This window comes from Typopeltis vanoorti, chromosome 6 (genome assembly GCF_054136105.1).
Source record: "Typopeltis vanoorti isolate ZY-2024b chromosome 6, IOZ_Tvanoo_1.0, whole genome shotgun sequence".
NCBI lineage: Eukaryota > Metazoa > Arthropoda > Arachnida > Uropygi > Thelyphonidae > Typopeltis > Typopeltis vanoorti.
In genome coordinates this window covers 56,580,535-56,596,194 of record NC_143554.1, presented here as the reverse complement: position 1 = coordinate 56,596,194, position 15,660 = coordinate 56,580,535, and the positions used below count along the sequence as shown (strand labels likewise).

At 33.9% G+C, this 15,660-nt stretch overlaps 1 protein-coding gene across 1 annotated transcript in view; it reads right to left on the bottom strand.

Annotated features, from left to right (window-relative positions):
- lt (vacuolar protein sorting-associated protein light) overlaps positions 1-15,660 on the bottom strand; it is a 356,245-nt gene that overhangs the window by 239,274 nt on the left and 101,311 nt on the right. The window contains exons 8-9 of the mRNA XM_090394164.1: positions 13,377-13,444; positions 1,989-2,143 (exon numbers count right to left, since the gene is read on the bottom strand). Of these exons, the coding sequence (XP_090250290.1) occupies positions 1,989-2,143; positions 13,377-13,444 (223 nt within the window). The remainder of the gene's footprint in view (positions 1-1,988; positions 2,144-13,376; positions 13,445-15,660) is intronic.

Below are 15,660 nucleotides of genomic sequence, written 5' to 3'. Positions count from 1 at the left end.
ATGGAAATAGACAACAGAATTAGTAAAGCTGGTATGGTCGGAAGTCAGCTGAATAAATTTATATGGAATAATAAAGAAATTAGCCAAAACCCTAAATTAGCTGTATACAAGATGGTGTTTAAACCAATTTTAACATTCAACATCTGAGAGCTCGATTAGAAATGTTAGAAATAAAACTCCTATGGTCAGGAGTTTAATTTCTAAAAATTTGTAAAATTTAACATCTGAGAGCTGGATTAGAAATAAAACACCTGACCACAGATATGAGAGTCTCAAGAAAGATTAGTGGAGTGAATAGATGGCATCAATGGCAGTATCACATCAAAAATCAGGATATTTGGAAAGAACTTTCCATTGTTAGCATTCAGGAATATGTTAGTAGAACTGATCTCAAGTGGTATGGTCACTTAAAGAGAATGGGAAGGAAAGCTTAGTAAAACAAGTATTCTTTTCCAGGTTGGCAGGAAAAAGACTCAGAGGAAGACCAAGATGTAGCTGGATTGATACAGTAAAAAGCACCTTAAAAAGACAGAAATATAAGATCTGATAATTAAGTTTAAGGGAGATGGTAAATCCCATATTATTCTACAGACGGGTATGAAACTCAGCTCGAAATCCATCGTAATCCTAGAGTTTCATGCTGAAAAAACTATCGGCGAGCCCAAGTGTAAGTAATCACTTGGGTAATACAACACCAGGGTAACTCGGAGAAAAGGTGGAGCAAGCTCCGTCACTTTTCTTAATATTCTCTCATATTGTAAAACGCAGCTCCTAAGAGATGTATTACTGTTTTACACTACCCAGACCGGTTTCAACCTTTTTTGAGGTTTCATCAGTGAGTAGATAGACCTGGAATATCAAGGTTTTAAGTGAACCGAACTTACATATACCTCTACTAACGAATTGCTAAACTGGTGTACTTATATATTGTACAATATATAAGTACACCACAACACCTTAAAAAGGGTTGAAACCAGTCTGGGTAGTGATCTCTTCTCATAATGTAAAACAGTAATACATCTCCTAGGAGCTGTGTTTTACATTATGAGAGAATATTAAATACAGTGACGGAGCTTGCTCCACCTTACCCTGGTGTTGTATTACCCAAGTGATTACTTACACTTGGGCTCGCCGATAGTTTTTTCGGCATCATACTCTAGGATTACGATGAATTTTGATCTGAATTTCGTACCCGGCTGTAGAATAATACGGGATTTACCATCTCCCTTAAACTTAATTTATGTAGCCGGTAAAATAGTCTTTTGACTTCTTATAGTAGCAATAACAATATATAAGTACACCAGTTTAGCAATTCATTAGTAGAGGTATATGCAAGTTCGGTTCACTTAAAACCTTGATATTCCAGGTCTATCTACTCACTGATGAGACCTCAAAAAGGGTTGAAACTGGTCTAGTAGTGACCTCTTCTCATAATGTAAAACAGTAATACATCGCCTAGGAGCTGTATTTTACATTACAAGAGAATATTAAGGGCAGTGACAGAGCTTGCTCCACCTTTGCTTCGAGTTGCCCTGGTGTTGTACTACCCAAGTGATTACTTACACTTGGGCTCGCCGATAGTTTTTTCGGCATGAAACTCGAGGATTACAATGGATTTTGATCCAAGTTTCGTACCCGGCTGTAGAATGATACGAGATTTACCATCTCCCTTAAACTTAATTTATGTAGCCGGTAAAATAGCCTTTTGGCTTCTGATAAGATCTGATAATGTTAGAATCTTGACAGATAACAGATTAATTTGGAGGAAAATTGTTGATTGAAAGTTAGTAATGGTGTAAGTTTTTCATGTAGTACTATCATAATTATCCTGCACATCCCCTGAGGATACATATCAGGAATTTGATGATGATGATCTCTTTTGGAAATCAATTTTGATGTTATGGCTTTGTATAATTAAATCACTTATATAATATGAATAGAACAAATAGAAACACATATATGTAATCTCTTGCTTTAAAAAGACTTACCAATTTCTAAAAAGTGACTTCTCACATTTTTGGTTATTTGTGCCTCTTGTGCTCTTTCCTGAACTACACATATCTTTACTGTATCAGCCCATCCAATTAATAAAGTTTTGTTATCTTTCCAAAATAAATTACAACGATAGAGATCAGTTCTGATACTGTAAATGAAATAAAAATTTAATATTATGTATATGAATGTGTTGGTGAAGATTTTCTAATAATCAGAGTAAACAAAATACAACAATAATCCTTTCTTTCATGCTTAAATGGTGATCAGAATACATTATGGAAAATTATGGAGACAACTACCATGTTAGAGAAAACTTTAGTTTAAAATAAAATAAACCAAAATGAACACTCGATGGTTCGATCTTCATATCAAGGTCATCATCTGGAACAATACACACATACATAGAGAAACAAGCTGCACTACAATCTACAAGGTTTGCTAAAGTTACTGACCAACCATTACTACAATTATTGGCCTGACCTCTGGTGAAAAAAAAAACTTCATATCAAAACTAGAGTCCTATTATTATTGTTATCTATTAGGTTACAAAATTAAAAGGGGGCTGGAGAGCAATATGTTTATATATATAAATACAGTGGTGCCTTGGTTAACAACGGCCTCAGATAACGACGAGTGGCTGCAAGAAAAAATCTCTTGGTTAACGACTCTCGATTATGTGAACCTCTATCCAATCTAAAAAACCGGAATTTTCCGAGCGCACTCAGCCATGTGCAGGAAGACTTTGTCAAATAGAGAACAGCCACGCAACATATCTGTGAAGCTCAGATATGTTTGACCCATCATAGCCAGCTGTTTGCGTATTCCGTTTATTGTTTCTTTTCTTGTAGTGTACTGTGTTTATTTTAAAATTTGTGGTTATAAATGCATTTTATGATGAAAATTAGTATTTAAGCATTTTTTTTTTATATGTTGGTTCATATAGACAATAAACTGGCGAGTGTGTGTCACTGATCGTTCGCCATCAAAAGGTAAAATCAAATCTCATCTGTATAATAATCATTGTATCTATAAGCTGCTGATCAGTGTATGTTACGGTAAGTGTACCTAACATTGTCACCTTACAAGCAAAATGCACCAAGTCAAAAATTGGAGGTTTCAAATTTAACTGTTAATTTTTATTTCAAAAAGTTTTTTTTTTTAACTTTTACTTTTATTTTCTGGTGACGATATGTTCTTTTTATTCCTCGTCTTAGTGTTTTACAATTTGTAATAATGCCGTATTTTGTGTATCTTTTTTTTTTATAGAGTGACTTTTTTTACCGTGTGACAAAATGGGTCTCCCAAAAAGAAAGCTAGTGAGGGAAAAAAAAAAAAAATTTTCTCTATTGAACAGAAGAAAGAAATAATAGCAAAACATCATGAAGGTGTGGAAGTTATGTAGCTAGAATGAATATATGAAACCAGTCATTCTACAATATCAACCATTTTAGCTAAGAAAGAAGAACTTATGGTAGCTAAGGGAACTTCAAGGTTGAATGTTAGAGGGCTTCTTTTTGAACAAATGGAAAATCTATTACTAATTTGGATCAAAGAAAGAGAAATGGTGGGCGATACTACATCTCAAAATGCAATCTATCAGAAAGCTAAACAGATTTATCAAGATTTGAAAAAGAAGACTTCAGGATCAAGTTCTGAGGTAGAGGATGATGATTTCAAAAGGTAGCAGAGGTTGGTTTGACAACTTTAAAAAAAGAACAGGAATTCATAGTATGGTCAGACACAGAGAGGCAGCTAGTGCTGACGAAGCAGCAGCAGATAAATTTGTCAATAGCTTTACAAGAATTATAGAAGGAGAATACCTATCTCAACAAGTCTTCAATTGTGATGAGAATGGGTTATTTTGGAAGAAGATGCCCAACAGGACATTTATCACAAAAGAAGAAAAAACACTTCCTGGGCATAAACCAATGAATGATAGGTTAACATTGCTTTTAGCAGCAAATGCAAGTGGAGACTGCAAGGTAAAACCAATGTTAATCTACCACTCAGAGAATCCCTGAGCATTCAAAAAGTTCAATGTCTCTAAATCCAATCTCGGTGTTTTGTGGAAGTCTAACAGCAAAGCCTGGGTCACAAGAATAGAATTTAGAGACTGGATTCACAAAGTGTTTGGACCAACTGTCAAAGCCTATCTTGAGCAAAACAATCTGCCTCTAAAAACCATTTCAACCTTGGATAAGGCACCTGGCCATCTAATGGGCATGCAAGAAGAGCTACCAGAGGAATTAGATTTTATCAAGGTGATTTTTCTTCCTCCCAAAACTACATCGCTGATTCAATCTATGGATCAGTTGATAATTGAAAATTTTAAAAAACTTTACACAAGGGCACTTTTTACCAGGTGCCTTGAAATGTGTGAGGCTACCAACATAACCCTAAGAAACTTTTGGAAGGAAGAATTCAACATTGTCATAGCAATCAGGCTAATTGTAAAGGCTTGGCAAGAAGTAACAATGATATGTCTCAAAGTAGCATGGAGGAAACTGTCCTTCCTTTGGTAATGAAGAAACTTTAGATGAAGGACACAAATTGGTAAAGGATATTGTGGCAACTGCTCATGATCTTAACTTGGAAGAAGATGTTGAAGAATTATTGTAGATGCATGACCGAGAACTGACTACTGACGAGCTAAAAGAACTTTTCAAGCAGCAATGTGAAGAAAAGGAAATGGAAATTTCATCTGAAGATGAGGATGGAGAGAAAGAACAAATTACAACCACTGAAATCAAAAATGTTTTGGCAAAGTGGAAGGAAGTTCAAAATGTTGCTATGAAATGGAATCCAAACAAATGTGAGGTTATCAGAACTGCAGATCTATTTAATGAAAAGTCCATGCAGTTTTTCAGAAACATTTTAAAAAAGAGTTTTTTTTTTACAGGTCCATTTGTCAAAAAACTCCGAAGTGAGCCCAATTGTCCTTCTGGTGAAGATTGATAATTAAAAACCGTTTTCATGAACAATTCATTTTATTAATGTTAATTTTTTTTTATGCAAATACATAATAAATAAATGATATTTACCATATTTTTATGACATTTTAAATGAGTTTTATCTGCATTTTTAATATGTAATATGGCTGTGAGGAGGAGCCGGAACAAATTAATCGATTTTCAATTATATCTTACGGGGAATCGGACCTTGGATAATGACGGTAATCCTGGAATGGATTACCATCGTTAATCAAGGCACCACTGTGTGTGTGTGTGTGTGTGTGTGTGTGTAAATTAAAAAATATAATAGTATTTTTGTTATAGCCAATTATTTATAAATGTGTTGCTAATAATCTTTAATTCTTGTTTAAGAGCTTGTTGATTAGAGCAAATTGTTATTGCTTTGTTTTTAAGGGTGTTAAGAATTAAAGATTATTAGCAACACATTTATAAATAATGGCTATAACAAAAATACTATTAATAAAGTTCTTCATAAAACTTCATCAAAAAAGAATATAGATAAAACTATAGTCATCCCATACATTAAAGGGTTATCAGAAAAAATCAATAGAATCCTACACCATTATAATCTCAATGCCAATTTTAAAGCACCTATAAAATTAAAAAACATATTCAACTCCTCTAAGGATTCTCTCCTCCCATTGGCATATCCTGGAGTTTATTTCGTCTACTGCACCTGCAACTTACCTTTTATTGGTGAAACTGGATGCACAATCCCTATACGTAAAAAAAAACACAAACGACACATTAAATATAATAATTTTGGTGAAGCAGGCCTCTCAGATCACGCTCTCAACACCCTACACCAAATTGATTGCAAAAGTACTGCTTTTTACATCATACAAAAACCTGGTATGAAAGAAAATTTAAAGAAGCCTGTGAAATTCTGATTAACCACCCTGATCTCAGCAATAATGGTGGCATAAAAATTCCAAGAATTTGGATGGCACATATTCAGCCTACTTAGTATCTAGCATGCTTTAGGATTTTAAGCAATTTGCGGCTTTTATTGGAAACTATTCGATATCAATTTGTGGAAATTTATATGTATAATGACAGTTTTTAAAATTTATTTTTTAATTTATTTATATATCTTTATGAAGAATTGAATGACTAGAACTGAGATTTAAGTAAAAAGGTCTAAATATAAAAACACGACTAGTTTCTGTCTGTAACAGCCTTCATCATGTGACATTATAAAAGAAAGAAAAAACACTAAACACTGAAGGTTAAAAGACTATGAACAACATAGAGAGTCTCTATACATAATTAGCATGAAAACATTGTAGTTGTATTTAAAACTGTTCTTTCATTCGTTGCATTGTTGGGAGAGTGCGTGCTTGCAGCATCACGTGATTACAGCTGAATGACTATCTGGGAGGTTGTAGTTCAAGTTATTATTTAGATTAACAGGATTGAAGATGATTTCTCTAGATTCCATGATTTTTCTCTCTAGTTCATCATTGCAACGGAAGATGTTAGTAGATTTTTCCCAGCAGACTTTGTAACTTCAGTTTTCATCATTAGGATTAGTCGAGAAAAGGATATGACTCGATAATGCACTGGCTCACTGTCTCTTGTAAACTATGATGAACTAGAGAAATCATCTTCAGTCCTGTTCATCTAAATAATAACTTGAGCTACAACCTCCCAGATAGTCATTCAGCTGCAATCATATACTGGCGTTCATGTGATGCTGCAAGCACGCATTCTCCCAACAATGCAACAAACAAAAGAACAGCTTTAAATACAACTACAACATTTTCATGCTAATTATGTACAGAGACTCTCTATGTTATCCATAGTCTTTTAACCTTCAGTGTTTAGTGTTTTTTCTTTTTTCTTTCTTTTATAATGTCACCTGATGAAGGCCGAAACTAGTCGTGTTTTTATATTAAGACTTTTTTACTTAAATCTTGGTTCTAGTCATTCAATTCTTCATAAAGATATATATATTAATCGAATTAATGATCATTCTTTCATATATATAAACATATTGCTCTCCAGTCCCATTTAATTTTGTAACCTAATAGATAATAATAATAGGACTCAAGCTTTGATGTAGTCAAGTTTTTTTTTTTCCCCCCCACCAGAGGTCAGGCCAATAATTGTAATAAGGTTGGTCAGTAACTTTAGGAAACCATGTAAATTGCAGTGCAGCTTGTTTCTCTGTATATATGTGTATGATGATGACCTTGACATGAAGGTCGAAATATCGAGTGTTCATTTTGGTTTATATTAAACTAAAGTTTTGCTCCAACACAGTAGTTGTCTCCATAATTTTTCATAATGTAAAATGTAATAATAAGTGCATAATACAACCACTATTTATTGGAAACCTGAAGCAGCTTGAAAAAGTACATAATATTATACATAATAGTACAAAAGTACATAAATGAAGTAAGTAAATAAGTAAGTAAAAAAATAAAGTAAATAAGTGCATAAATAAAAAAAAAAGAACATAATACATGAGACAACCACTATTTATTGGAAACCTGAAGCAGCTTGAAAGAGTACTTTTTTCAAGCTTAATGTCTAAAGCAGGATTTCTGGATTATGTAATCATTAATCCACCTATAGAAGATGCACAGTACTTCAAGCACAGGTTTACAACTTTCGGTGGATGAAAAACAAAAAAAAAACTTTATTTTAAACGTACTCATTTCATCTCCATTCAAGAGTTGCCTTCAGGTGTAGCAAATGAAACAGAAAGGCAGTGAAACATAAAGATTAGTATATTAAGTGTCCCAGAAAAACAGGCATTATTCAAACACCATCTATCCATTTTACTACTGTTGAGGAAATGAACATACAAAAAACATAAGGAATCATTAATTGCAGAGACATGGTATTTGGCATTTAGAACTTAAGCGTTCTAAGCAATACTGCCAAATTGCATTAATTAAAAACAAAATCAAATATAAATTAGTATGGATATTAAAAAATAGTGTATAGCCAACACTAAGATCAATGCTCTGGTTGAGGCATTCTGAAAAACAATTAAGAAAAAATGATATCACCAATTTTCTTAAATATGATCATTTTTGGCATACACCGTCAAGAGATGTTACATAACTCTGATAGTGGAATGCAAAATTTCATAACTTGAACTTTCTTCCAAACTGATTATTATAATATTGAGAGTTGTATCATCTTATATCATATTTATTTTTCTAGATTCAATCTTAATTCCAGCTGAATATTTATCTATATTAACCATACACATAGCATATTCATTATAAGCATTAAAAACATAGAGCACCCCTGCTTAACCCCTTTCTACAAGAAAACACTAATCTCCAAAGATTGTTTTTACTGAAGCTTCTTGGTTGTCATACATATTTCTCTGATTAAGAGAATTTGAAGCTCAGATATTCCCGTTACTCTCATCACATTCCACAGTCTATTATCAACAACACAGTCAAATGTTTTTTGCCTCATTTCCAGCAAGATTGCAGATATCATTTTAAGATAGCCAAGAGAATGCACGACTTTGTGCATCAAATTACCTTTTTATCTCAGAAATGCAAAATTCTAATGAAAGTGATATTCAGTCCACAATGAAATGAGTATATACCAAACTTCAGTGAAATCTGATTGGTTTGCAGCAACCAAATCCTCTTTCTATACCTTCATATTGATAAGTCTGTTAGGTCATGGATAACCCAGCCAAAAGGAATTAAAACCAAGCTTGAAAAAAAGTATCTAAGAATAAACACTGCAGACAAGTTTTGTCTACATTTGTACAAAGGTGGTATTAAGTTTAATACCCACATCACTCTATTAGAACTAGACAATTCTTGCTGGTAGATATTTTAATTATAAAAAAAAAAAAGAGCTAACCCCCTTTTATTCCCGTAAAGGGAGTAGGCAAGGTCATTTTAGCCCTATCTAACTTTTTGGAGACTGAGTGCGTAGTTCAATCTCCACTGGCACCTAATCAGAGATAGCTGGGTGAAAGCTATCACTAATTAAGCGGCATGCAGTTAAGAGAAGACTCAACAAATGCCGCCATCGCCATTTCATTAAATATATTGTGTCCCTAACACAATATATTTAATGTCTGAAATAGTGTGGGTTCTACAGTCAATTTTCTTCAGTTTATGGGACGAAAAACCCAACCCGAGTTTCCGGGATAAAAAACCCGCTTGCCCATGCCAGACATAGACTAACTCAGTAACTATCCAGTGCAATAATTTTACACTGGATAATTAATCCATAATTTTGCTTACTGGAGACTTAGTAGTGAACAAAATCTAGTTTAGACTTTAGAGAGCATAGTTCTGGTTAACAGGAGTTTTTTTTTTTTTTTTTTTTTTTTTTTGTACTACCCTCCCAATTTCTTCAAGCATAACACGAGGATTTTAGGGTTGTGTTGGACATCATGGAGAGATCCAATATTTTTTCTTTGGGTCTATTTTAAAACAGTTATTCTATGGACTGGATGATGACACTTGACAACTTAATGGTAATGATTAGAAGACTTTCAAGTCAGCAGGTGAATCTTTCTTTCATGTGTGCTGAAAATGAAGCAGTGCATATGTGCAAATTGTTGACTGGATGATTTTTAGGAGAGGGGAGTGAAATTCTCAATTTATGTGGTTCAATAAAGAATCTACAACTGTATATCCTAAACTATATATCACAATTATATATAAGTGAAGAAACCACAACTGCCAGTCTAGTTGACTCAGCAATTAGCATATCTACTCTCCAACTAACTGGCTACAGGTTCAATTTTGCATTGGATATGGATGTATGTATGTGATTGTCTATAGGTGAGAGATGAAATTCATCATCCAATGTGAGACTACCACCCCACTTATTGGAGCAGTGATCCCACACACACACACACCAGTATACCAATGTTCATAGCTCAGGTGATTTTGCCAATGCCCTTTGGTTGGAAGGATACAGGTTCAAATTCCATCTAGGATGCAAGAAATCTTTATCAACTTTTCAATTTTCAACTTAAGGTGAGTTAGCCAGTCTCATACAGAAGTAGCAGGGTTTCCTTCCTGGAAATTCTGGCCTTTTATCACATAAGCAGGCAAACTGACCAGCAGGACATATGCAATTGATAGACATAATACATTATACAGATAGGATAAACCTCCATATCAGAGCATTAATTAGGTTTCAAATGTGCTAAGTTATGTGGACATGACAGGCCACTTTTAAAAAACAAGTTATCTAAAAATATTTTTGCCTTACTTGTTCATTGTGTGTTTTCAGGCTACTTCTTATTTGAAGACAAGATCTACAAACAGAACAGTGGTTTGGCAATGGGTAGTCCGTTGTCTCCGGTGCTAGCCAACGTTTTTCTGGAAGATTATGTGGAAAAAGCTATTTTCTCAGCGATACTGAAACCCAAAATCTGGCTGCATTACATGGATAACATTTTCCTAATTTGAGAGCATGGCTCAGAAAACTTACAAACCTTTCTGGATCATTTAAACAATTTCATCAAAATATAAACTTCACATCCAAACCAGAAGTTAATGGAGTTTTGGCTTTTCTAAATATAAAACTTACTAGAACAACTGATGATCTCAAGATTTCTATCTTTAGAAAGCCAACACACACACCGATAGATACCTACATGCTTCGTCTCACCACTACCCTCCCCTCAAAAATTAAGAATTATTTCCACACTAGCTCACTGTGTGCGAGATCCTTGTTGTCAGAAGAACTTCAACAAGAACCTTAGTTACCTCAAAAAGACTTTCTTAAATAACAGTTACTCTACTAAAAGTATCTATAATCATCTTAGTGTAGGTAATCAACATAGTAATGAAGATAACTCAAACTCCACAGCCTACATCTCCTTACCATATATAAGTTTTCTTTCTTCTAAATTGGTGAAAACCCTGAAGAAATTTAATGTTAAAACATATTTCTCCATCTTTCAAAAACTCCAATCTTGTCTCAGTCAACCTAAAGTAAAACACAACCTTCTTCAGTTCCCAGGCATATACAAAATCATTTGCAGTTGCAGCAAACCTTATTATGGCCAGACAGAAAGTCAATCTCTCTCTCTCTCTCTCTCTCCATCTAGTAGAACAGCAACGTGACATTTCTTACAATAGAACCCATGCTAGTGCCCTATCCAACCACATTTTATTCTCTGCCAATACCAATGTTAAAGGACAACATCAAATAGACTAGAACTTAACTTCAAACATCTATAAATGCTCCAATGAATTAGAAAGACATATCTTGGAATCCAAAGAAATAGCTCTCGACCCTACCCATCTAAACAGCAATCTCAGTTACAGCCTACCTGATTCACATAGCGCTGTAATCCAGTTTTGGCACACTTGTGATATCATTCACACGCAAAGTGCTTCATGCCAGAACTAATGCTTGGACTCAATTTCAAACACGACTACTACTTGTTCTAAACTCTGTGTTTGTCTAAAGTACAATATAGTTTTAAAATGTTGTTTACCCCCCCCCCCCCAGGTACTGTATTCATCTGACGAAGTCAGCATTTCTGATGAAACTAGTAGTGAAACTTTACTAAATCTCTTATATTTTTTCTTAGTGTTTAAGTCAGTTAATAATTATAAACATGTCATTAAGCTGAGTCAATTACTTTGTAAATAAATAAATAAATAAATATATACATATATAATATATAATGGAGAGATTCTCTCTTCCCTGTGAACAACTATTCTCTTCACATGTAATCTTACACGGTCGTTGCCGTGTAAGATTATGTCAAGGCAAATTAAATTAAACTTACAAAGATATATTCTTGTCGAATCCTTTATCTAAGTGTAAGAAACAAAGTTTGTACATGAAGTATCTTCTCACCTAGGCTATTTGTATATAGAGGCTGATGACTTCACATCAATTGCCTTAATATCCTATAATACAAAGCACACATCCTTTTGGAAATGTATAATGCCATGAAATATGACTTCTGCATTAATTCAACCCAGGTATCTGTTCTGGGTCCAACTCCCATTGATAAGACCTCAAAAAAGGTCACTACGCAGTCTGCATAGTGACCCTCCCCATAATGCATAGCATTATACACTTGCAAAAGGATGTGTACTTTACATTATGGGATATTAAGTAACTGATGTGATAACTTCAAGAGCAGCCTATTACTGTAGATATTTTAAGCACAAACTTTGTTGCTTACGTTTGGATAAAGGATTAAACAAGAATATAATTTCCTTTCAACTTTAATTTAATTTGTAAAGAAGTGAAAAAAATTTCTACATATGTCAACACAGTTCTGACAATGAGGTGAGCATATTATGTATTTCAAACCACATGTATTTTCTTTGGTCAGGATATCTGCTTTGCAGAAGGAAACAACTATCCCCCCAACCCACCATATGCGAGCAGCTAGCTCACTTTAGTTTTCAAACTTTGCAACCAATTGTCATTCTCTCATCTGGATTATCAAGGTACTTCATGTATATAGGGTAGTGCTTTTTAAGAGCTTCCTAAACATTTTTATTTCTTGACAAATGAGAACAATTGTGGTAACTATTTTCTCACCACTCCATCTGAGTTTTTCTGCTGCACATACTTTGTCTACAGATATTTCTGTTCATGAGAATGTATATCAGCAATTCCACATTTGCCAATAAATCCTAAGCAATGCCAGGCAGCTACCTATGTTCAGCTTTAAACAGCAACGGGTGAATGGATCCCATTAAAGTGCTGTTCTTCTCCTCTCATAAGTTTTAACGAAAAGTGCAATCTCAAATGTATTCACAGATCCAATGTTAAGAATTTCTTTTTTTTCAAAATCTAGATGACCAGGAACAATGAATCTAGATTCAAAACAAACCATTGATGAAACAACCAGGATATAAAGAAAGCAACACAAGACCATATGCATAATGTGGTTCCTAAATACCAGCAGTCTTAATGAGAGTTGTCATCATGCTAATTGCTTACTCATTTTGTGATGACAACTATCGTTAAGAGGTTTCATCAACAGTGATTTTTCTCTCTGCTACACTTTCCCATGAATATTTATGGTAGAATATGAAACAATCAGTCAGGTAAATTCATTGGCCTAACTCTCTACCCAGCAACTGGGAGAAGCTGTCGTGGCCTTTTTTTTTTATTAAAAGAAAAAAAAAAGGGGGGGGAGCATTAATGGTAGTAGTATCATTGTGTGTATTTGGAGAATTAAGTAGTAAGGGGACATGGTGAGATGTGTGTGTGTGTGTGTGTGTGTGTGTGTGTGTGTGGTGGAGTAGAGTAGAGTGCCCTCCTGCAATGATTCCTTGGAGGTATCATCTAATAATAATAATAATAATAAACTTAAATTGAGGTTCTAAGCAAAAGAGAAATATCTATTTCTGAATAAAGTATCAATTTGAACTTCAAAGGAAATGGACATTTTAAATAAATATATAGTAAAAAAGTGGCACCCACCTAGAATCATGATCTTTTTTAATTTGGGCAATGGTTTCACGTGCATCCATGTCATACACTCTCACACTCTGAAAATGGAAAACATAAATGTTTTTAACCATAAGATGTTAAACAAATTAAAAAAGAAAATGTTCTGAACTCAATTTGCTTGCAGCATCAAAATGTTTATGTTTAATACTCAACAACACTGATTTTTTTTTTTTTTTTTTTTTTGTGAATTAAACTCACTATTGAGAGGATGCAAAACAGAGGATATCAGTGCTGTGTGGGGACAGGTGGCAAAAGAAGAAGAAAGAACCTGTTGACGTTTCTTGAAAAGCTGGAGCTTGTAATCTTTTAGGGAAAACAGAGCGAGGTAGATTCTGGCAAATCTACCACCTATATCTTATCAACAAGATATAGATGGAATGAAACTCAAAGGATGAAGACCGCTCCTTCTGATAGCACCCATTTTTGAGACATGTTGATGCACCACTCCAAATATTATCTTTTACTCAAGCATAAGGAAACAAAAGTTTGCATGTGATGTAACTTTAGAATGGTACTGGATAGACTTAGGATTTATACGATGTTAGCAGATGGACCTAATGGACAGGTAAAAGCAATGCTTTAAGCGGAAAGATACCAAGTTTTATGGAGAGCAAGGAGATTGTGGACTTGATGTCTTTGTGCCAGGAAAAGCTACATGTCAAGTTAGATGAAAAGGGATATCTGAACTTATCTGGGGATATGAGTATTATACAAGATGAGAAGTGAATCTTTTACAAGAAATATATGTCTGCATTTCTGTAGCACTGAAGTTTGTATTGTTAACTGCAACCTAACAAAGATAGCAAGGATATCTGAATTTAAGGCTTAATTATGGAAGAATGCTGAAGTGCAGAAAGTTTATGCATTATGAAGTCAGTCAAACTAAGAAAAGGAATGGATTCAGAAATAAGTAAGAACAGTGTTTTGGTTACAATGAAATTCACAATGTTGTTTTCAACCACTGTAGTATGACTATGGCATTAGTGTTTAAAACACAGTTTATGGATGGTCTTTAAGCTTCGAATTTTTGAGCACTAAGTTTGTCAACAGAGAAAACAAATAGGATATATGCTTATCAGCAAAACTATGTATAAGAGTTAAGATTAGTGAGAATAGATAATTTATATAAAGAAAAAAAGAACATAGGCAAATGCCAGAGCCCTGAAGTACACCAAAAAACAAAATGGAGAAATCTGAAGAGAATACGCTGTCTGCCATAATGAACAACGATAAAAGAAGAAACCAGCAACTGCAAAGTATGAAAAGTACACCATATAAGATTGTAGTCTGGTAAGCAGGCCCCTGTATCAGACCTAATCAAATGCCCTGGGAGAGGTCAAGTGGCAATAAGAGTTTCTCCAAAAATTTCACATCAGTGGTATCTAGGTCATCTGCTGTAACTAGATCCATGGAGATAATGAATGCTATTTCCATGGCTTTAGTCATATTTCTCATATAAAAGTAGCAAATAGTGCCATCACGACTGCTTTCATTAGTATTTCCATGGGGGTCTTGCTTCTGCTGATGAGACTTAAAGACAAATCAGTTTAGAAGTAATTCTTGCCATAATGTGTGGTATTATACAAATCCAGCCAAGGAAGTGGGCTACATTATGTGATGCAAAAAAAAAAAAAATGCTATGCAAATTGCACTGCTCCTTATATGTAGGTAGTCCAGTCATGAAGACAAGTCACATGCAGAGTTTTGTTTCCTAATGCCAGGATGAAATATTTCTTCAATTATAACACTGTTATTCCACCTTTAATATTGTAAATGTGTTATTCAGAAACACTGATTACACAATTTCTTGCAATTAAAGGTGAAATAGCAGTGTTATAATTAAGAGCTTAAGAGAAAAATATGGCAGTGGCAGAATACTCAAAACATGTACAGTCTTGTAAGTAGGACAATAGCAAAAGAGCATAAGAGTTAACACAATTTCATGTTGCATTGATTTTATTCCCATTTATTATCACACATGAACAAATTCATGCATTACAGACATGTTATGGGACAGTATATTTTCCAGCACAACCTAATAATAATTATGTCATAAATGCAACATAAAATACAGAATAAATCTATTACTGTCAGTCATTCATACTGTGCATTTACAAAAACTCTGATTCACAACACAAAATACTGTATTACAGAGTATAACGCAGTATACTATTATTAACAAACCACTGTATAATCATCAAACTGATCATTGATACAAAATTATATTTTGTTTTTATCATAAAATTTGCATGAA